We start from the raw sequence: 23,715 nt of genomic DNA on the forward strand, positions 1-23,715 counted from the left end.
TGTTAACAGGTGGTTCTCCCTGGGCCACCCTTAGCAGAGGCTCCGGCTGAGTAAGTGCCACAGGGGCCGAGCATTGCACACAATGAGGGTCAGTGGAACCTGCCGGCAGTATAGCCATACATGCTGCACAGGCAGCATAGTAAGTCTGTGCTTTGGCACTCTTGCTATTTGTGGACGACATGCTATTGTCTCCTCTGAGCAATACAGGAGGGTATATAGACAAAAATCAACAGTGCACCATACAGTGTAAAGTATAGTCTATAATCATATAATCTATAAGTACACTTCTGCACTAGTGGGGCCAGCACCACAGGTGCTGCTTACCGCCCGCGCAAAGCAGTTGTGTGGGCACCAGAAATCCTGCCTGGGTCTCCCTGAGCTTGTCTCTCCTCTCCAGCGTTAGCAGAGCTGAGAGGAATGGCTGCCGGCGTCCTGAGGAGAGGAGGGAGCCGTGGGCGTGACCCAGAAAAGTGCGGGAACTGGTGCCCCACTGTGCAGAGTGAGGGGGGTGGAGTATGCAAAGCATGCTCCAGCCCTCAGTGCTGCCGTCCTGTACAGCGTCCCGCCCTTCCCCTGATTGGCAGGGCTGGGGGCGGGAAGAAAACGAGACTAGGCCGCAAAAGCCGGGGACTCGAGTTATAAGCGCGGCCGCCGTATAAGCGCGGTCGGCGCGGAAGTCCCCGGCGCACTAACAGTCCCAGCCGCGCCGCAGTGATAACCATGGCAGCGGCGGTCAGCGCGGCAGTCCCCCTACACGAACACACTCAGCGATGCTGAAGTGTGTAATGGCACAAACGCAGCCAGCGCTGCTGTCCCCGGTGCACTAGCACACCCAGCAATGCTGGAGTGTTGCTGTGCGCGGTCCCCACGGGGACACAGAGTACCTCAAAGTAGCAGGGCCATGTCCCTGAACGATACTCGGCTCCTATCCAGCATGGTCCTGAGGAGCTGTGGATGGAGCACGGTCTCCTGTGCCTGGAGACCGAAAGGATCCCACTTCACCCAGAGCCCTAATTGAGGGATGGGGAAGGAAAGCAGCATGTGGGCTCCAGCCTCCGTACCCGCAATGGATACCTCAACCTTAACAACACCGCCGACAAGAGTGGGGTGAGAAGGGAGCATGCTGGGGGCCCTGTTATGGGCCCTCTTTTCTTCCATCCGACATAGTCAGCAGCTGCTGCTAAGCTGTGGAGCTATGCGTGCATGTCTGACCTCCTTCGCACAAAGCATAAAAACTGATGAGCCCGTGGCAGCACGGGGGGTGTATAGGCTGAAGGGGAGGGGCGTTACACTTTTAGTGTAATACTTTGTGTGGCCTCCGGAGGCATAGCTATACACCCCAATTGTCTGGGTCTCCCAATAAGGAGCGACAAAGAAAAGTCCTTTTGTGTACAACCATAACAATGTACCCATTAGACTTTCCCCAAAAAATCTGAAGAGTATTTGACACCAACATTAAGAGTTCCACCAGCCTGCGGCAGACCCCTGAATCAATCACTGCTTGAATCTTTTCATTGGGACCATCAGAAAGGTACGAGAGTGCCCAGCATGCATCTGCCAATAGGTCTGAGTCACTGGTGAACAGGAGACGTGATAACACAGGAAGACACTGAGATACCTGGAAAGAATAGGAGAAAAATAAATTGTATTAAAATTGTTAGGAAACACGTCAAGAAACATTTGCTTGCTTTATAGAACGTGAAATTAGGAAATAAATACAAACTTTATCAAAGTCTGGAGGTGGGCTCTTTCCACGGCACAGGTTGGACAAGGCCCATACAGCATTTCTGGTCATGGTAAGACGACTTGACTTACTGAGGAGGCTGAAAAAAAGATATTGCAGTAGGAATCTCACCATATAACTTATACATTATTATCAAGCTTATTCTTACAAGCACACAAGGTTACACTTGAGTGATCTGCATAATATGCTTACTTAAGAAGAGGAGGAAGGATGTCACAGCTCAGCACATAGTCTCGGCACACTGAGCTGTCACCAGCAATATTTCCCAAGGCCCACACCGCCTGCAGGAACGCAAAGTACATTACACTTATTCTCAAAAAACGGACCACCAGAAAGACAGGACAAGAAGCACAGAGGATATTCACACCTGCTCCTGAACGTCTTCATATTCAGAGTTTAGCAACTGGATAAAGATTGGCACAGCTCCTGCTTCGATCACAATCTTCGTTTGTTGTGAAGTGCCCGAAGCAATGTTTGTCAAGGCCCAAGCGGCTTCAAACTATGGCATATAATGACAATCGTGAGTTTTATGCATCACTCCAGCCAGCAATCAGCGCTTCCCTACTGTAATGCACGCACCTGTAGTGTATAGTTATCACTTCTTTTAAGAAAATCCACGAACCGCTCTACTACACCAGGAGCATTGATCACCTCATCTATTGGGGGGTTCGGCTCTAAAACAAAGTGAGAAGAGAACTCGGTGAGCTTGCGTGGCAATCATTTTACACTGACAAATTCTATATACAAGGGTCAGAGATATTTACAACATTTACATAATGAAATGACAAGACTCCTCACAATGACAGCAATGTGCCCTGTTCATACACACCCTTCGATAGCAGCTTTCGAAACTTCTGTGTTGTAGCCAACTGCAAGTCAGGATCATCCGACAGTAGTAGTCCAACCATTTCCCGGGTGATCACTCCATCCTAGCAGTAGGCAAAAGGAAATTCACATCACTTACGCATTAAAAGAAAGAAAGAAAAAAAAAAATAAAAGATATAAATATATATTTTATCTATCTAAACTTTGCTAAAATGGCAAATATTCTAAATGGACAGTAGGATTTATAGAAAAATAGAATAGTTAGCTAATGTAATAGACACAAGATCACCAGGATTTCTGGATTACACGACACTACCGGTCATCTCTTGTACTAAAACATACCCCAGAAGTGGTAGAGCTGACATAAGAGTCCATCAAAGGCCCATCAAACATGGATGCATCTTCAGAAACCAGTTCCACATTGCGACGCTTAAAAAGCTGCAGAGAAGGAGAAGAAAACCATACATTTTCAGGTCTGACAATAAGAATTACACTCATCCTTGTAGGAAAACAGAATAAGGCCCTGTGCGCACTAGGAATTGGAATTTTAAGAAAATTCCGCACCCTCTGAAAGATTACTGCACCTAAGGTAAAAACTGCGGCAAACTGCACCTGAAAACCGCATGCCGTTTTACCGCGGTATTGCTGCAAATTTTCTGCAAGTTGTTTCCTGCGCTTTTTTTTTACCATTATCTATGGCAAAAACCGCAGTTACCTGCGGAAAAGTGACATGCACATTCTTTTTGCTGCAGAAAACATGCAGCAAAACCTGTAGGGGGAAAAAAAAACAAACAAAGTGTGCGTGTCGTGGGCGGAGGAGGGGACGCTGCGCTCTCCCACTGCTCGGGTCCGGCTGCCGCTGCGGCTGCTCGGTGGTTGCTCGAGCGGTGGGCCGGATTCCGGGGACTCGAGCGGCGTTCCTCGCCCGTGAGTGAAAAGTGGATTTTGATTGTGGGGGTTTTGATTATTGTCCGTGACGCCACCCACGGTTGTGGTGATATTGGTGACACCACCGCTGCTCTGGACGGGGATCCCAGGAGCGGTGACAGGGAGCAGTTTTGTTGTTAGTTCTCCCCTCCGTGGGTAGGGGGTTGGTTGTCCCGGGACCCGGTGATGGGGTAGGGATGAATGGCAGGCGGGTTACGGGGCCTGGTGAGGTGCAGGGTCGCGGGGGCAGCGCTGTGCCGCACGGCACGGTAGTACTCACTCAGCCAATGATGAGGACACAGTTCTCGGTAAAACACACGGCTGGATGGACGGGTCCCACAGACGGCTGCGGTGTTGTTTTCTCCCGGCAGGTTGATGGTGACTGCCTTTCCCTGCACCTAGATACGGTAGATGGTTCCATGGGTTCCCACCGGTAACCCGCTCCCCAGCTTGGATATAGGCCGGAGGAGCCCCTTTTGCCCGCAGGCGCTGGCCCTGAGAAACTGTTGCCTTGGCGGTGGCGGTGTCTCCCTCACTTGGTTGGACTGTTGCCTTCTGTCGGGACTTGGCTGTTGGGAAACCCAGGAGGTTCCCTTCACTAACGAATTTGGCAAATTCACGGCGACTCCTAGCCTTGCCGGGGTCCGTAAGCCCCTGCCAGATGGTGCTGGCTTCTCTTCGCGTACCGGTCCGGTACCGCCGGGCCACCGCCCGTCCACGGTCCTTACGGTAGACTCCAATCGGCCACTCCTGCAGACGGTCACCATCGTCTGCCAACCTTGCTGATCTGTCCGGGCCACACACCCGGACCAACTTCAGGCTGCTCTTTTACTACTTTCCTCCTTCCACTTTCACTTCTCCAACTGTCCACACTCCTCTCCAAAACTAATCTGTTTACTTTTCCCGCCTCCAGGACTGTGAACTCCTCGGTGGGCGGGACCAACCGCCTGGCCCACCCCCTGGTGTGGACATCAGCCCCTGGAGGAAGGCAACAAGGGTTTTGTGTTTGACTTCGGTGTGCCTGCAGGGAGTGTGGGGTGTGTGGGTGTTGTTCTCTGTGGCCCCTGGCTTGTCCAGGGCGCCACATGCGCACTCCATTTTTTGTACCATAGGTTTTGCTGGGGAAGGACTGTAGCAAGGTTATGAACATTTTCTGCAGCAAAACCGCGGCAGAAACAGCAGCGTGCGCACAGGGCCTTGGCCATATATGCTAGTAAGACATATGCACTTGGTAGATCCTGTCCACAAGGTAGATCATAAATGCTTGTGGTTCAGAGGTCGGTCTGTCACCACCAATCTCTAGAATAGAGGATTCCCATCCCTCCACACAAAAAAAAAAAAAATGTAGTTTTTGGGAGGATCTATAACAAGCTGTCCTCTCCATAAATACTGTACCTTCCATGGAAGGGGTAAAACAGTCAATTATATTGTACAGCGCATGACAATGAAATTAAAGATAAAAATTCTAACCTGTTCTTCCCGCTTCTGTTTTCGAAGCTGGATTCCTTCTTCTTCACGCCGCCTGCGCATCTCCTCAGGATTCAGAGCCTTGTTTTTATAGCTTTTCATACGGCTGTTGTCCTTCCCGGGGCTCGCTATGGAATCTAGAGGGGAAAATCCATACTGATCAGCAATTAAGAAGAAAACAAATTATACTATTTATGTATCTCAAATTATACGGTTTATATATCTTTTTTATCTTTTAAAAACCAATAGTTGGGCACACTGGCACGCTTATAAGTCACATATATAATGATTTTTGTGGAATTTAATGGTATGATAACTTTATAAGCTGAGAAGTTAAAAAACGAAAACCATTTGTTCAACCTAACCCTTCAATAGGACCATTCCACAATGTGGCCAGCTTAAAATGAGAGGACTGGTCAAAGGTCCTCTGTAAACTGTTCTCGGTGTAAGATATATCATGTTTTACAGTTGTGGGGGATCTCCATTTTGGTTACATATTTCCATTTTTTTTTAATTTAATGCTAGTGGTCTGAAATTTAGTCTTTTCTGTTTTTAGGAAGAGACAAGCAGAATAAATGGGAAAAACAGATTAATTGAATAACTAATGCAAATGAAAGCCGAGGGGTCCCATTGATTAATTTGGGGTCTGTCTTGCTTCGGTTAGGTGTCAAACTTTCTGCATGGTGTTCTTTTACGTTGATCCTAAAAAGCGGACACATATAGAACCAATAATAATCAATGTTATCCCTCCGCTCCAGTTTGTATCAGTAATGCAATGGATCATTTTTTAATTACACTTGCCTATTCAGAAAAATGGAATTTAAAAATCCATGACTGATTGTAGCATTACATATTAAAACATTTAGTAACGGTAAAAATGTTTATTTTTTTATATACATTTTAAAAAATGTTTCGCAATAAAGCACATCCCAACCCGCACGCGGCAAAACCGCGGCAATACCGCGAACAATACCGCGGTGAAACCGCGGCAAACCGCATGCGGTTTTCGGGTGCGGTTTGCCGCGGTTTTTTACCGCGGGTGCGGTAATCTTTAAGAGCCTGCGGAATGTACGCACGGAAATTTCATTTCCCAGTGCGCACATAGCCTAAGGGGTACTTCTCAAATAGCGAGATCGCTGCTGAGTCACAGGTTTTATGACGTACCAGTGACCTCATTAGTGATCTCGCTGTGTGAGACACTAAGCAGCGACCTGGCCCCTGCTGTGAAATCGCTGATCGTTACACACTGTTCTGGTTCATTTTTTGCTCGTTGGTCTCCCGCTGTGCAGCACACATCGGCGTGTTTGACTGCAGGAGACCAACGAGCACGGACTGTGTAAGCAGCGTACGCTGTTAACCAAGGTAAATATCAGGTAACTAAGCAAAGCACTTTGCTTAGTAACCCGATGTGTACTAAAGCTACGTATACAGGGAGCCAGCGCTGGCAGCCTGTAAGCGGTGTACGCTGGTAACCAGGGTAAATATCGGGTAACCAAGCAAAGCGCTTTACTTAGTAACCCGATGTGTACTCTAGCTACGTATACAAGGAGCCAGCACTGGCAGCCTTTAAGCGGTGTAGGCTGGTAACCAGAGTAAATATCGGGTAACCAAGCAAAGCGCTTTGCTTAATTACCCGATATTTACCCTGTTTACCAAGCGCAGCATCGTTACACGAGTCGCTGGTTAGATCTGACTGTTTGACAGTCTGTTTGCTCACCAGCGACCATGTATCGAAGCACCAGCGATCCTGACCTGGTTGTATCGTGGTCGGAATCGCTGGTACGTCGTTTAGTGAGACGGTACCCTAAATGTCACCAAATGTTTAAAAAAAAAAAACCCCAAGAAGTCTAGGATAAAAAGAAAAAGGAAAAAGACAAAGAAAACAACCATTTGTCCCAGGATCCATTGCCAAGTCTCTGGCAAGGCTCCCGGTGTCTAGTATTGGCTGCGGCACTGTGACCTCAGCGGCTTTCCCGTGTAGGCACAGCGCCACGCTCAGAGCCACTGAACTCTCAGACAGGCTGCTGCTATTTTGATGTGACGCTAAACCCAATATTGGACACTTTGAACAAAGGCAGAGATTACACCAGTGAACCTGATGGATTTTTCTTCCTCATAGACTTCTATTAGCTACGGATAGCAATGGATGGCCTTGCGTTGCATCCGTCAGCTGACGCTGCGTTGCATCCGCCTGGCGGACGGAACGCTGCATGTAGTGTTTTTCTGCGCTTGGCGGAGTGTCAAAAACACGCAACCTGAAGAATTCCGTCGGCGTCCGTTGTTTTTATAATGGATGCCTATGGTGGCTGATTCCGTTAACGCATCACTCTTTACACAACTGCGCATGCCCAGATGTGTAAAGTCAAGAAAAAAAAACTATAACAGATTGCGTTATTTTGTACGATCTATTGCATCCGTCGTGCCACTATATGCAACGCATCTGTCACACAACGCAATGCAACGGATGCCGTTCGACGCAAGTGTGAAAGCAGCCTAAGGCTATGTTCACACACTGCGTTTTTTACCTGCGTTTTTGCTGCAGAAATTTCTTGAGAAATTCTTGTAACCTTTCTGCAGACATTCCCCATCAAAACCTATGGCAAAAAAATTAGCTGTGCGCACACTGCGGTTTTTTCTTAAGAAAATTCTTTCAGTGGATTTTCTTAAGAAAAAGAATGAGCATGTCACTTCTTTTCTGCAGCTAACTGCGTTATTTGCCATATATAATTGGTACAATAACGCAGGGAGCAACCAGCGGTAAAAACGCACCAAAAACGCACAGAAAACGCGGCAAAAACGCAGGTGCGTTTTTGGTGCGTTTTTTAACACAGGTGCACTCTTAAGAAATTTGTGAAGAAAAATCATTTTTCTAGTGTGAACATAGCCTAAGCCTCTGCAGGAGCATACATTGATATAGCATAATTGTGTATCTAATGCCCACCATCTGTGATCTGCCCCAGAGCCATGTATCTAATGCCGATCATGTGTGATAACCCCCAGGGTTATGTATCTGATGCTTACCATCTGTGATACAACCTAGAGACATGTATCTAATGCCCATAACATTGTACCACTGCTCCCATAGACATGAATGGAGCGATGTCACACATTGCACCACTGCTCCCATAGAAGTGCATGGACCTGGGAAACATATTACACCAGTGCTCCCATAAGAGTGGAAGGAGTGGGTCATACATTACACTAGTGCTCCCCTAGACATGAATGGAGCGATGTCACACATTGCACCACTGCTCCCATAGAAGTGCATGGACCTGGGTAACATATTACACCAGTACTCCCATAAGAGTGGATGGAGTGGGTCATACATTACACTACTGCTCCCATAGAAGTGTACAGAGCGGTGTCGCATAACATCAGTGCTCGCACAGAGATACATGCAGTGGGATCACACATTACACCACTGCTCCCATAGAATTAGATGGAGCTGGGGGAGGGGGAACAAACTTTACACTACTACTTCCATAGACGTTGATGGAGCGGTGTCACACTACACCACTGCTTCCATATACGTGGACAGAACGGGGGTCACCCTAGTGTTTAAAAGTGAAAAATATCAAAACTTAAAAGGGAACCTGTCACCAGGTTTTTCCCTTATAAGCTGCGTCCACCACCAGTGAGCCCTTATACACAGCATTCTAGAATTCTGTATATAAGAGCAAAAATCATACATTAACTACACAATAAATTCTAGAATACCCGATGCGTTAGAATCAGGCCACCATCTAGTATTGTATATAAGAGCCCAAGCCATTCTGTATAATGTAAAAATACAGCTTTATAATTGTCACCTAGAGGGCGGTACGGTCCGATGGGTGTTGCTGCTCTTGGTCCGCCGTCCTCCTGCCCAGCCCAGTGTGCATTACGCATCCTGCATCTTTCACAGAGAGGCCTCCATTGCGCTCTTGTGCATTCTTTAACCTTTTCTCGCGCCTGAGCATTACAGTACTTTGCTCTTCCCCCAGCAGGGCAGATCAAGGAGCACAGGAAACGTCGTGCACAATGGGGATGAGAAGGAGGACAGCGATCCCACAAGATGGAGGAGGAGCTGGACCGAGAGCAGTGACACCCATTGGACAAGACTGCACCGCAGGTGAGTATAATAAAGGTGGTTTTTTAGGTTCTACAGAGTGGCCTGGGCTCATATACATTCACTGTATATGAGCTCACTGGGGATGGCTCATAAGGGAAACATTTGGTTACAGGTACCCTTTAAAAATATATTTCTGAAATGCTTAAGCATTTAAAAAATAAAAATGAAAAAAAAACAAAAAACCACATACCTATCGGCAATTATGCAGCCAAGCACTGATTCAGATTACAGGTTCCATGTAAATAATCGTTCATGTTCTGATGACACATTCCCTTTAAAAGCGTGCTTGTCAGGTTGAAATTAATAAGACTCCTTTAAGTTTTGTCATCATAGACTTTTACAACACATCCATACATCTTCTGTGGCTTTTTGCATAATCTGAGACCGCTCATATTAAGCTGTGCGTGGATGTGGTTGCTGCGCAGGAGACCCCCATTCTACTGTGGGGAGGGGCATTATTGACCATGCACCCAGGTTCAGGTTGTCACATCAGAGTGGGGTATAAATTATTACTAGTCAGCAGACAGGCTGACAGATACCGTGGCCACGCTCACAGAACCTTGGTAAGTAAGGTGAAATCTGGAGCTTACAGGACAAAGAATAATCAGCAAATGAGTGGCACCCGCAAGATAATACAGTCAGGTGACGAATGCTGGGTGGGTTACCAGCCATTCAGAACTACACAGACGGTGAAAAAATACAGGGACTTTTTTTTTTTACTGCCGTCTGTTTTGTCCAGAAAAGAAAAAAAAAAGCCCTGCGTGCGATTTTTTTCTCCTTCACCAAAGCTTGTTCTACGCATGGGCTGACATGCACGGCACAAAAACACTAAAGCCAGGGTCACATGAGCGTATGAATCGGACGAGTGCACTCTGATTAAAAGAAGAAAAAATCTGATTACACTCGGCCCATTCTTATTCAATGATGCAGGTGGTATCGCCTATTTTTCTTCAGCTGTAACGGTAATCAAGCTGAAGAAAGAAAAGAAGGGAATTTTGTTTACTTACCGTAAATTCCTTTTCTTCTAGCTCCTATTGGGAGACCCAGACAATTGGGTGTATAGCTTCTGCCTCCGGAGGCCACACAAAGTATTACATTGAAAAAGTGTAACCCCTCCCCTCTGCCTATACACCCTCCCGTGGATCACGGGCTCCTCAGTTTGGTGCAAAAGCAGGAAGGAGGAAACTTATAAATTGGTCTGGGGTAAATTCAATCCGAAGGATGTTCGGAGAACTGAAACCATAACCAAAAGAACAATTCAACATGAACAACACGTGTACACAAAAGAACAACCAGCCCGAAGGGAACAGGGGCGGGTGCTGGGTCTCCCAATAGGAGCTAGAAGAAAAGGAATTTACGGTAAGTAAACAAAATTCCCTTCTTCTTTGTCGCTCCATTGGGAGACCCAGACAATTGGGACGTCCAAAAGCAGTCCCTGGGTGGGTAAAAGAATACCTCAATAAAAGAGAGCCGAAAACGACCCCTTCCTACAGGTGGGCAATCGCCGCCTGAAGGACTCGCCTACCTAGACTGGCATCTGCCGAAGCATAGGTATGCACTTGATAGTGTTTTGTGAAGGTGTGCAGACTAGACCAGGTAGCTGCCTGACACACCTGCTGAGCCGTAGCCTGGTGCCGCAATGCCCAGGACGCACCCACGGCTCTGGTAGAATGGGCTTTCAGCCCCGAAGGAAGAGGAAGCCCCGATGAACGGTAGGCTTCAAGAATCGGTTCCTTGATCCACCGAGCCAAAGTTGACTTGGAAGCCTGCGACCCCTTCTGCTGGCCAGCGACCAGGACAAAGAGCGCATCTGAACGGCGTAGGGGCGCCGTGCGAGACACGTAGAGCCGGAGTGCTCTCACTAGATCTAATAAATGCAAATCCTTTTCACACTGGTGAACTGGATGAGGGCAAAATGACGGTAAGGAGATATCCTGATTGAGATGAAAAGGAGATACCACCTTAGGGAGAAACTCCGGGACAGGACGCAGAACCACCTTATCCTGGTGAAAAACCAGGAAAGGGGATTTGCATGACAGCGCTGCAAGCTCCGACACTCTTCGGAGTGAGGTAATTGCCACAAGAAATGCCACCTTCTGCGAAAGACGTGATAAAGAGACATCCCTCAGCGGCTCGAAAGGTGGTTTTTGAAGAGCCAATAGCACCCTGTTAAGGTCCCAGGGTTCCAGCGGACGCTTGTAGGGTGGAACTATGTGGCAAACTCCCTGCAGGAACGTGCGGACCTGCGGAAGCCTTGCTAGGCGCTTTTGAAAAAATACTGAGAACGCCGATACTTGTCCCTTGAGAGAGCCGAGTGACAACCCCTTGTCCATTCCGGATTGAAGGAATGAAAGAAAAATGGGTAAGGCAAAAGGCCAGGGAGTAAAACCCTTATCAGAGCACCAGGACAAGAAGATCCGCCAAGACCTGTAATAGATCTTGGCGGACGTTGGTTTCCTGGCCTGTCTCATGGTGGCAATGACATCCTGAGATAACCCCGACGACGCTAGGAGCCAGGACTCAATGGCCACACAGTCAGGTTGAGGGCCGCAGAATTCAGATGGAAAAACGGCCCTTGTGACAGCAGGTCTGTGCGGTCTGGAAGCGCCCACGGCTGACCCACCATGAGATGCCACAGATCCGGGTACCACGACCGCCTTGGCCAATCTGGAGCGACGAGAATGGCGCGACGACAGTCGGATCTGATCTTGCGTAACACTCTGGGCAACATCGCCAGAGGAGGAAACACATAAGGGAGTCGAAACTGCGACCAATCCTGAACTAACGCGTCCGCCGCCAGAGCTCTGTGATCTTGAGACCGTGCCATGAAGGTCGGGACCTTGTTGTTGTGCCGTGACGCCATGAGATCGACGTCCGGCGTTCCCCAGCGGCGACAGATCTCTCGAAACACGTCTGGGTGAAGAGACCATTCTCCCGCATCCATGCCCTGACGACTGAGAAAATCTGCTTCCCAGTTTTCTACGCCCGGGATGTGAGCTGCGGAGATGGTGGAGGCTGTGGCTTCCGCCCACAGCAGAATCCGCCGGACTTCCTGGAAGGCTTGACGGCTGCGCGTGCCGCCCTGGTGGTTGATGTACGCGACCGCCGTGGCGTTGTCCGACTGTATGCGGATCTGCCTGCCCTCCAGCCACCGATGGAACGCCTTTAGGTCTAGATACACTGCCCTTATCTCCAAACATTGATCTGAAGGGAAGACTATCGGAGTCCAGGTTCCCTGAGCCCTGTGGTGGAGAAAAACCGCTCCCCACCCTGACAGGCTCGCGTCCGTCGTGACCACAGCCCAGGATGGGGGCAGGAAGGATTTTCCCTGCGATAGAGAAGTGGGAAGAAGCCACCACTGAAGAGAGGTTTTGGCTGCAAGGGAAAGAGAGACGTTCCTGTCGAGGGACGTCGACCTCCTGTCCCATTTGCGGAGAATGTCCCATTGGAGTGGGCGCAGATGGAACTGCGCGAAGGGCACTGCCTCCATTGCTGCCACCATCTTCCCCAGGAAGTGCATGAGGCGCCTCAAGGGGTGTGACTGACCCCGAAGAAGAGATTGCACCCCTGTCTGCAGCGAAAGCTGTTTGTCCCGTGGTAGCTTGACTACCGCTGAGTGAGTATGAAACTCCATCCCGAGGTAAGTCAGTGATTGGGTCGGTGTCAACTTGGACTTTGGGAAGTTGATGAGCCACCCAAACTACTGGAGAGTCGCCAGAGCGACGGTCAGGCTGTGTTGACACGCCACCCGGGAGGGTGCCCTGACTAGGAGATCGTCTAAGTAAGGGATCACCGAGTGGCCCTGAGAGTGTAGGACCGCCACAACGGATGCCATGACCTTGGTGAAGACCCGTGGGGCTGTCGCCAGGCCGAAAGGCAGTGCCACGAACTGAAGGTGTTCGTCCCCGATGGCGAAACGCAGGAAGCGTTGATGTTCGGGTGCGATCGGCACATGGAGATAAGCATCCTTGATGTCGATTGATGCTAGGAAGTCTCCTTGTGACATCGAAGCGATGACCGAGCGGAGAGATTCCATCCGAAACCTTCTGGTGCTCACATGCCTGTTGAGCAGTTTGAGGTCCAGAACGGGACGGAATGACCCGTCCTTCTTTGGCACCACGAACAAGTTGGAGTAGAAGCCGTGACCATGTTCCTGAGGGGGAACGGGAATCACCACTCCTTCTGTCTTCAGAACGCCCACAGCCTGAAAAAGTGCGCCGGCCCGAGAGGGGGGCGGAGATGTTCTGAAGAAACGAGTCGGAGGACGAGAGCTGAACTCTATCCTGTAACCGTGAGACAGAATGTCTCTCACCCATCGGTCTTGGACATGTGGCCACCAGGCGTCGCAAAAGCGGGAGAGCCTGCCACCGACCGAGGATGCGGTTCGGGGAGGCCGAAAGTCATGAGGAGGCCGCCTTGGAGGCAGTGCCTCCGGCGTTTTTTTGGGGGCGTGACTTAGACCGCCACGCATAGGAGTTCCTCTGGCCTGTTGGACGAAGAGGATTGGGACTTGGCTGAGGGCCGAAAGGACCGAAACCTCGGTTGTATTTTCCGTTGCTGAGGTCTCTTCGGTTTGGACTGGGGTAAGGACGAGTCCTTTCCCTTGGATTCCTTAATAATTTCATCCAATCGTTCGCCAAACAATCGGTCGCCAGAAAACGGCAAACCGGTTAAGAACTTCTTGGAAGCAGAGTCTGCCTTCCATTCGCGTAGCCACATGGCCCTGCGGACTGCCACCGAATTAGCGGATGCTACCGCCGTACGGCTAGCAGAGTCCAGGACGGCGTTCATGGCGTAGGACGAAAAAGCCGACGCCTGAGAAGTCAAAGACGCAACTTGCGGAGCAGAGGTACGTGTGACCGCATTAATCTCAGACAGACAAGCTGAGATAGCTTGGAGTGCCCACACGGCTGCAAAGGCCGGGGCAAAGGACGCGCCTGTGGCTTCATAGATGGATTTCACCAGGAGCTCTATCTGCCTGTCAGTGGCATCCTTGAGCGATGAGCCATCTGCAACTGATACTACAGATCTAGCCGCCAGTCTAGAGACTGGAGGATCCACCTTGGGACATTGAGCCCAACCCTTAACTACGTCAGAGGGGAAGGGGTAACGTGTGTCATTAAGGCGCTTAGTAAAGCGCTTGTCCGGAAATGCTCTATGCTTCTGGACAGCATCTCTGAAGTTAGAGTGATCGAAAAACGCACTCCGTGTACGTTTGGGAAACCTAAACTGGTGTTTCTCCTGCTGCGAAGCCGACTCCTCTATAGGTGGAGGTGGGGGAGAAAGATCTAGCACCTGGTTGATGGACGATATAAGATCATTTACTAAGGCGTCCCCCTCAGGTGTATCAAGATTGAGGGCAACGTCAGGGTCAGAGCCCTGAGCTGCGACGTCCGCCTCGTCCTCCAGAGAGTCCTCAAGCTGAGACCCCGAGCAGCGTGAGGAAGTCGGGGAAGATTCCCAGCGAGCCCGCTTAGCCGGTCTGGGACTGTGGTCCGTGCAGGAGTCCTCCACGTGAGACCTAGGGGCCACCCCGGGAGCACGCTGCGGCGCAGACCAAGAGGGGCCTGGAGGCGATGATCCAACAGTGCCCGGGGCCTGTGTAAGGACCGGTCTGGACTGCAAGGCTTCTAGTAGCTTGGCAGACCATTTGTCCATAGACTGAGCCATGGATTGTGAAAGCGACTCAGAGAGTTTCTCAGCAAAAACTGCAAACTCTGTCCCTGCCGCCTGGACAGTGGAAGCAGGAGGGTCTGCCTGAGCCGAGGGGCCCACTAGTGACCGAGGCTCCGGCTGAGCAAGTGCAACAGGGGTCGAGCATTGCTCACAGTGAGGGTAGGTGGAACCCGCAGGTAACATAGCCCCACAAGAGGTACAGGTTGCAAAAAAACCCTTTGCCTTAGCGCCCTTGCTCCTTGTGGACGACATGCTGTTGTCTCCTAGGAGAGTGATCACTGAGGGTATATAGCCAAAAGTAAACAATCCGGCCGAACAGAGAAAATATATACACATATATATATATATATATATATATACACACACTCCGGCACCCTAGGGGGACCAGCACCGGGTGACCGGTGTGGCTTACCGACCGCCCAAAGCGGAGTGTGTGTCCACCAGATTCCCTGCCTTAGGTCTCCCAGAGCTGCAGAGCTCGTTCCTGAAAATCCTCCACCGGCAGAATGTGTAAAAATGGCTGCCGGAGCTCTCAGGGGAGGAGGGAGCCGTGGGCGGCGACTAGTAAAGTGCGGGAATCTGGGGCTCCACAGTGATCAGTGAGGGGGGGGAGGAAACATAAAGTATGCTCCAGCCCTCACTGCCGACGTCAGGTCGACCGTCCCGCCCTTACCCCTGACTGGCAGGCCCGGGGGCGGGAGTTATGGTACTAGGCCGCAATGAAGCCGGGGACTAAATTTAATACCGCGGCCGACAAACAGGCTCGGTCGGCGCGGAAGTCCCGGTCTTCACAAACCAGCAGCTGGTGCAGCGTCTGTGAAACAAGCGCTCCATGCACAGTCCCCATGGGGACACAGAGTACCTTTAGATGCAGGGCCCTGTCCCTGAGGATACATAGACTCCTGTCCGGCAGATTCCCACAGGGGCTGCGGAGGGAGCCCGGTCCCAGTAAATGGATGACCGGTCAGGATCCCACTTCTCCCAGAGCCTCTAAGGGATGGTGAAGGAAAACGGCATGTGGCTCCAGCCTCTGTACCCGCAATGGGCACCTCAACCTTAACAGCACCGCCGACGTAGTGGGGTGAGAAGGGAGCATGCCGGGGGCCCTGTGGGGGCCCTCTTTTCTTCCAACCGATAAAATCAGCAGCTGCTGCTGACTAAAATGGGAATGCATGAGTGGATGTGTGCCTCCTTCCACACAAAGCATAAAACTGAGGAGCCCGTGATCCACGGGAGGGTGTATAGGCAGAGGGGAGGGGTTACACTTTTTCAGTGTAATACTTTGTGTGGCCTCCGGGGGCAGAAGCCATACACCCCAATTGTCTGGGTCTCCCAATGGAGCGACAAAGAAAAAAAAAAAAAAAAAAAATGTCACTGCCTGCTGTGACTGGCAGCATATCTCTGCTCACGTGTACCCATACAAGTCTATGGGAGCGTGTGAAACATTGGACTGCACTCAGATGTCATCCAAGTGCAGCGCAACATACACAGAGCCAGGCAGCAGAGAAGATGGAGGGATCACTATGTCCCTCTTCCCGGCACCAGTTATCCGATTTTCGCATGCAAGAGAATCCGGTCATGGAGAATGACTCGGCTCATGCTGGCGGCAGAGTTTGAGCAGAGCATCATTGGCATATCGCATCCAATGCTCACAGCAGTCACTTCACAGTATGCCTTGCAGTGAATGTATTGTCCCAACACTATATATGCTCTGTCTTTCAGGGCTCACTCAGACGACCATTCCGTCTGTCCTGTTCAGTTCCTCTTTATATGTGGACCCACTGACAGGACCATCTTTTCAATGTCTTGTGTAGGATCGGATGGCACTGTAGCACTTCCGTGTGCATCAGTTCCTACAAAAAAACACATCGGATGCAATATGTCTGTTCTGTTATTATGGAACATGTCCTATTCTGTTCTGCAATACAAGTCAATGGGTCCGTAAAATCCCCGGAAGCCGCTTGGAAGCACTTCTGTGTGACTTCTGTCGGGTGCCCCTGAATGCTGTGTTCGCTCCCGCGCCATCCCCGCAGCTGCTCACACTGTAGTGTGTCAGTATCTCCCCGCACTGCAGTGTTAGCAGCTGCGCGGATGAAAAGCGTGAACATTAGGAGGTTAGCAAAGTTCATTACCTGCGGTGATGAAGTCCTGCACTCCTGACATCAGCGCTCGTCACTGACTTCCATGCCACCACGTTCTCACATCAAGTCTCGCAGGCTCCCCGAGACTGTGACTAGCAGTGACGTCACAGGCCGCTCCTGACACTTTGCTTGTGAACGCGGCGGACAATGGAAGTCAGTGACAAGCGCTGACACCAGGAGTGCAGCAGCGTTCATCACCCAGGTAATGTAGCTAGCTAACCTCATGAAGTCAGTGCTCGTCATCCCCTGCGGTGACCTGGGCTGACCTACTGATGTTAGCTCAGGTCACTGCACTGCTCTCCCAGCCAATGGGGAACATTCTGTTCTTCATTGACTAGGACAGAGAGTATGGACCGTCGTGGGACCCCCTTATTGGATTACACCGGACCCGGATTTGTTTTTTCTTTCCAATAAATTGGTGAAAGAGGGAATGTGTTGGGGAGTGTTTTTTCAAATAAAATTTTGTTTGTCGTCTATTTTTTTTTATTTTTTTATAACTGATGTCGGGTATCTGAGACGCCGTGACATCACTAACCCTAGGGCTTGATGCCAGGTGACATTACACAACTGGTATCAACCCCATATATTACCCAGTTTGCCACCGCACCAGGACATTCGGGATGAGCTGGCTAAATTCCCGGAACTGTTGCATCTAATGGATGCGGCAATTCTGGCCAGCTGCTGGCTGATATTTTTAGGCTGGGGGCTCCCAATAATGTGGGTCTCCCCAGCCTGAGAATACCAGCCAGCAGCTGTGAGGCTTTATCTTGGCTGGTATCAAAACTGGGAAGACCACGCGCCGTTTTTTTAAAATGTTTTATTTATTGTACTGTACAATATAGACCAGCCCACCAGCGGCTGTGATTGGTTGCAGTAAGACAGCTGTCACTCAGCTTTGGGGAGTGTGACTACAACCAATCACATACGCCAGTGAGCAGGGAAGTAATGAATATGAAATGAGCCTAATAAGAGGCCGGCGGGAAGAACAAAGAGCTGCCGCGAGAGCAGTGTGACTGCCATGCTAGGGATCGGTGATTATGTAGTGCTTGCTCCTACCCCTTTGTGCCAGATTCTGTTCCACATAGACCTTATATGGGGACCAGCATCTGGCCAGATACCCTGGACTGTATATAACTCTCCTTCCGTTTTTTTTGCGTTCCGCAAAAAAAGGAAGTCAGACGGATGATGCATGGACCGTATATGGAACTGGACCACAAAAACGGAACGGTCATGTAAATGTAGTCTTCAATTCAGTTTTTGGGGGCGATAGATGTGCATGTAGTGTGAGCGTATTAATATACTGATACCACAGTCTTCTCAAATGTCCAGCACCATTCCGCTCCTCTACTCAGTGACGTCACCACTCTGCAGACTCTCCGGGTCACATTGTGTGAGCTATAAGTCTCCTACAATGTAAACCTATAGAGCTGCGTTGTGACTCCATACACCTGCACTGTAAAAGTCACTTACAGCTCACGCAGAGCGACCCAGACAGTCTGCAGAGTGGTGACAACGCTCACAAAATGAGAAGAACAGCGCTGGATCCCAGAGTAGGCGAGTATATTACCACACAGACGTTCAATGATAAATCTTCATGGGTGTGCTTCTTTTATAAGTAAGAGTAGGTTGGCAACCCTGTATTCATAGGTGTTACTGCACACTTTGGACAAGCATCTGGCATAGGAACCCCATTCAGTACAGGAACCCCTCCATGTTTATGTCCCTCACAAGTAGCCACTTCCCTGATGAACCCTGCATGTAGAGAGGAGGATACATAGGGGGGTAAGGTGGTTGAGGAATAATTAAGGGGCCCATTACAATAAGGGTATTGCCCTTGTAGGGGTGGGAGTCTTTTGATGACACATCCGGGGTGAAGAATAGCGGGGACAAGGACAATAAGGAGAGTGACTGATGCTTCCCTGAACTCAAGGGGAAAACTTCTTGCTGTTGCCAGAAAGCCGAGTGAGATGATTCCTGTTCCCTGTACACTGTTGGTACATGTTCAGACTAATGACGTAGAAATCCTGAGCACGGTTATTCTGACACATGGCGTACCTTTGGACGGCTCTGCTTGCACCTATGGTGCGCGCTCTTTTTTTTTACCAGACTTTTTATATGTGGAAATACAACTAAGGCTAGTTTCACACTTGCGTTGAACGGCATCCGTTGCATTGCGTTGTGTGACGGATGCAACGGATGTGTTGCATACAGTGGCACAACGGATGCTGCAAAACAACGGAATCCGTTTTGATTTTTTTTTTTTTTACAGTTTTACCGGCGGCAGACTATTGTGAACGATCAGCTGATCGCTCCCTGCAGCCGGCCGATCAGCTGATCGCTCCCTGCAGCCGGCCGATCAGCTGATCGCTCCCTGCAGCCGGCCGATCAGCTGATCGCTCCCTGCAGCCGGCCGATCAGCTGATCGCTCCCTGCAGCCGGCCGATCAGCTGATCGCTCCCTGCAGCCGGCCGATCAGCTGATCGCTCCCTGCAGCCGGCCGATCAGCTGATCGCTCCCTGCAGCCGGCCGATCAGCTGATCGCTCCCTGCAGCCGGCCGATCAGCTGATCGCTCCCTGCAGCCGGCCGCCGGCCGATCAGCTGATCGCTCCCTGCAGCCGGCCGCCGGCCGATCAGCTGATCGCTCCCTGCAGCCGGCCGCCGGGTGATCAGCTGATCGCTCCCTGCAGCCGGCCGCCGGGTGATCAGCTGATCGCTCCCTGCAGCCGGCCGCCGGGTGATCAGCTGATCGCTCCCTGCAGCCGGCCGCCGGGTGATCAGCTGATCGCTCCCTGCAGCCGGCCGCCGGGTGATCAGCTGATCGCTCCCTGCAGCCGGCCGCCGGGTGATCAGCTGAGCGCTGTCACTTGCCGGCACCCGGGCATGCCGGCGGGCGCTCAGCTGAGCGCTGTCACTTGCCGGTGGCCGGGCATGCCGGCGGCCGGGCACTCAGCTGAGCGTTCGGCCACCGCGAGCCAAAATAAAGTTTCTGATTTAAAACAAAAAAAAAAAAAAAAAAAAAAGAAGAGCATGCGCAGTGAAATCCAGAGGATTCCGCTGCTCAAAACAACGTTACATGCTGCGTTCCTCCCGCTGGGCGGAAGCAACGGAGCGTCGCCCAGTGGAAGCAACGCAGGTCCTTTTGGTACAATCCGTCAACCATACAAGTCTAATGGAAACAGCGAAATCCGTTAACGGATTCCGCTGTTTTCCAAAAGGGCGAATTGTAACGGAAGGAAAACAACGCAAGTGTGAAAGTACCCTTAGATTTTAGGCTCCTCATAAGTGACGTATTTATATTGGGTTCAGCCCTGGTCACTCCTATACATTATCATATAGTTTGTTGGAAGCCATGTACAAAGCATTGCATCGCAAGACCATGTATGCTGTATGCGTGTAATAATGGCATCACACACCATTACTATGGGCCCTCGTTGGGATCGGTCATCTATATGAGGACAGTAGGGTCCGGCTCCCCCAATGATCAGCTACTACCAGCTATCGCAGAGGCTGGATGTAACCTGTGCACTGCTGCTCCCATCACACTGTGGCCGCAGTCAGGTACTGCAGGTCACAATCTTATAGTAGTGGACACCTCTAATATATATCATGGAAAGGGGTCACTCAGATACGGCACCACACCGGGACACAGGTAGTGTAAAGGGGCCGCACAGATACAGGACCACACAGGGCCACAGGTAGTGTAAAGGGGCCGCACAGATACAGGACCACACAGGGCCACAGGTCGTGTAAAGAGGCCGCCTAGATACAACACCACACCGGGCCACAGGTCATGTAAAGGGGCCTCCCAGATACAGCACCACACCGGGTCACAGGTCGTGTAAAGGGGCCTCCCAGATACAGCGCCACACCGGGCCACAGGTCGTGTAAAGGGGCCTCCCAGATACAGCGCCACACCGGGCCACAGATCGTGTAAAGGGGCCTCCCAGATACAGCGCCACACCGGGCCACAGGTCGTGTAAAGGGGCCTCCCAGATACAGCGCCACACCGGGCCACAGGTCGTGTAAAGGGGCCTCCCAGATACAGCGCCACACCGGGCCACAGATCGTGTAAAGGGGCCTCCCAGATACAGCGCCACACCGGGCCACAGATCGTGTAAAGGGGCCTCCCAGATACAGCGCCACACCGGGCCACAGGTCGTGTAAAGGAGCCTCCCAGATACAGCGCCACACCGGGCCACAGATCGTGTAAAGGGGCCTCCCAGATACAGCGCCACAGATCGTGTAAAGGGGCCTCCCAGATACAGCGCCACACCAGGCCACAGGTCGTGTAAAGCGGCCGCCCAGTACAGCACCACACCGGGCCACAGATCGTGTAAAGAGGCCGCCCAGTACAGCACCACACCGGGCCACAGATCGTGTAAAGGGGCCGCCCAGTACAGCACCACACCGGGCCACAGATCATGTAAAGGGGACGCCCAGATACAGCGCCACACCAGGCCACAGGTCGTGTAAAGGGGACGCCCAGATACAGCGCCACACCGGGTCACAGGTCGTGTAAAGGGGACGCCCAGATACAGCGCCACACCGGGCGACAGGTCGTGTAAAGGGGACGCCCAGATACAGCGCCACACCGGGCCACAGGTGGGGGCCGACCCAGATACAGCGCCACACCAGGGGCGCCACATCAGGCCACAGGTCGTGTAAAGGGGCCTCCCAGATACAGCGTCACACCGGGCCACAGGTCGTGTAAAGGGGCCTCCCAGATACAGCGCCACACCGGGCCACAGATCGTGTAAAGGGGCCTCCCAGATACAGCGCCACAGATCGTGTAAAGGGGCCTCCCAGATACAGCGCCACACCGGGCCACAGGTCGTGTAAAGCGGCCGCCCAGTACAGCACCACACCGGGCCACAGATCGTGTAAAGGGGCCGCCCAGTACAGCACCACACCGGGCCACAGATCGTGTAAAGGGGCCGCCCAGTACAGCACCACACCGGGTCACAGGTCGTGTAAAGGGGACGCCCAGATACAGCGCCACACCGGGTCACAGGTCGTGTAAAGGGGACGCCCAGATACAGCGCCACACCGGACCACAGGTCGTGTAAAGGGGACGCCCAGATACAGCGCCACACCGGACCACAGGTCGTGTAAAGGGGACGCACAGATACAGCGCCACACCGGGCCACAGGTGGGGGCCGACCCAGATACAGCGCCACACCAGGCCACAGGTCGTGTAAAGGGGACACCCAGATACAGCGCCACACCGGGCCACAGGTAGTGTAATGGGGCCGTCCAGATACAGCGCCACACCGGGCCACAGGTAGTGTAATGGGGCCGTCCAGATACAGCGCCACACCGGGCCACAGGTAGTGTAATGGGGCCGTCCAGATACAGCGCCACACCGGGCCACAGGTAGTGTAATGGGGCCGTCCAGATACAGCGCCACACCGGGCCACAGGTAGTGTAATGGGGCCGTCCAGATACAGCGCCACACCGGGCCACAGGTAGTGTAATGGGGCCGTCCAGATACAGCGCCACACCGGGCCACAGGTAGTGTAATGGGGCCGACCCAGATACAGCGCCACACCGGGCCACAGGTAGTGTAATGGGGCCGACCCAGATACAGCGCCACACCGGGCCACAGGTCGTGTAAAGGGGCCGACCCAGATACAGCGCCACACCGGGCCACAGGTCGTGTAAAGGGGCCGACCCAGATACAGCGCCACACCGGGCCACAGGTCGTGTAAAGGGGACGCCCAGATACAGCGCCACACCGGACCACAGGTCGTGTAAAGGGGCCGACCCAGATACAGCGCCACACCGGGCCACAGGTTGTGTAAAGGGGCCGACCCAGATACAGCGCCACACCGGGCCACACGTCGTGTAAAGGGGCCGACCCAGATACAGCGCCACACCGGGCCACACGTCGTGTAAAGGGGCCGCCCAGATACAGCGCCACACCGGCCCACAGGTCGTGTAAAGGGGCCGACCCAGATACAGCGCCACACCGGGCCACACGTCGTGTAAAGGGGCCGCCCAGATACAGCGCCACACCGGCCCACAGGTCGTGTAAAGGGGCCGCCCAGATACAGCGCCACACCGGCCCACAGGTCGTGTAAAGGGGCCGCCCAGATACAGCGTCACACCGGGCCACAGGTCGTGTAAAGGGGCCGACCCAGGTACAGCGCCACACCGGACCACAGGTGGCCTGTGCTATTGCAGCAGACGTGCCCCATTCACTCACTGGGGGGCTGCAGTACAGGAGGGCACTCAGTACTCTACAGGTTCTTAGTGGGGCGCCTGAAGGGTGAGGCGAATCTGCCAGCATTGGCACGGAGGGCAGGAAATGTCCCTGACAGGACTCCATTATCACTGATACAGGGAGGGCGCCAGGGTCCAGCACATGGAGGAAACTTGTGAAAGACACGGAGCACAACTCGCCACGGTAGTGTATCTGCAGGGTGGAGATCCTGAGCCCCCGGCGCTCTCCCGGCACAGGCGTGTAGTAAGGGCAGTACCATGCTTAGTACCCGCATTCCCCCAGCCGATCTCATCCCCAAATCTCACCCATGCTGCCCCCGGTCTGTAAGGGCCTCTCCCGGCTCCTCTGGGACAATATGTCTGACTAACGGAAGCCTCTGAATGACAATCTAACGCGCGAGCGATTTTGCGTAAGTGAACGTCAAGAAACCCCGTGTACGTGCGTGTCACAATGGCTGAGACGTGCGTTCCACCGCTTTAAAGTGACAGGCTTGTATTTGGATTTTCTTTGGTGTTTCACAATTAAACAGCCTGGCGATTAACCCTTTCTCAGAGGACCTGAGAGAAGTTTCATTCTGTGCCGTATTCATCGGCGGTCAGC

General features: G+C 52.0%; 1 protein-coding gene across 1 annotated transcript in view; it reads right to left on the minus strand.

Moving 5' to 3' along the window:
• Positions 1 to 23,504, minus strand: part of KPNA6 (karyopherin subunit alpha 6) — an 87,672-nt gene extending 64,168 nt beyond the window's left edge. The window contains exons 1-9 of the mRNA XM_075336141.1: positions 23,421 to 23,504; positions 4,967 to 5,100; positions 2,912 to 3,007; positions 2,574 to 2,673; positions 2,324 to 2,418; positions 2,112 to 2,243; positions 1,937 to 2,025; positions 1,724 to 1,823; positions 1,455 to 1,618 (exon numbers count right to left, since the gene is read on the minus strand). Of these exons, the coding sequence (XP_075192256.1) occupies positions 1,455 to 1,618; positions 1,724 to 1,823; positions 1,937 to 2,025; positions 2,112 to 2,243; positions 2,324 to 2,418; positions 2,574 to 2,673; positions 2,912 to 3,007; positions 4,967 to 5,100; positions 23,421 to 23,424 (914 nt within the window). The 5' untranslated portion in view covers positions 23,425 to 23,504. The remainder of the gene's footprint in view (positions 1 to 1,454; positions 1,619 to 1,723; positions 1,824 to 1,936; positions 2,026 to 2,111; positions 2,244 to 2,323; positions 2,419 to 2,573; positions 2,674 to 2,911; positions 3,008 to 4,966; positions 5,101 to 23,420) is intronic.
• Positions 23,505 to 23,715: the final 211 nt, after the last annotated feature.

The sequence above is a fragment of the Anomaloglossus baeobatrachus genome, chromosome 2, assembly GCF_048569485.1.
Source record: "Anomaloglossus baeobatrachus isolate aAnoBae1 chromosome 2, aAnoBae1.hap1, whole genome shotgun sequence".
Classification (NCBI taxonomy): Eukaryota; Metazoa; Chordata; class Amphibia; order Anura; family Aromobatidae; genus Anomaloglossus; species Anomaloglossus baeobatrachus.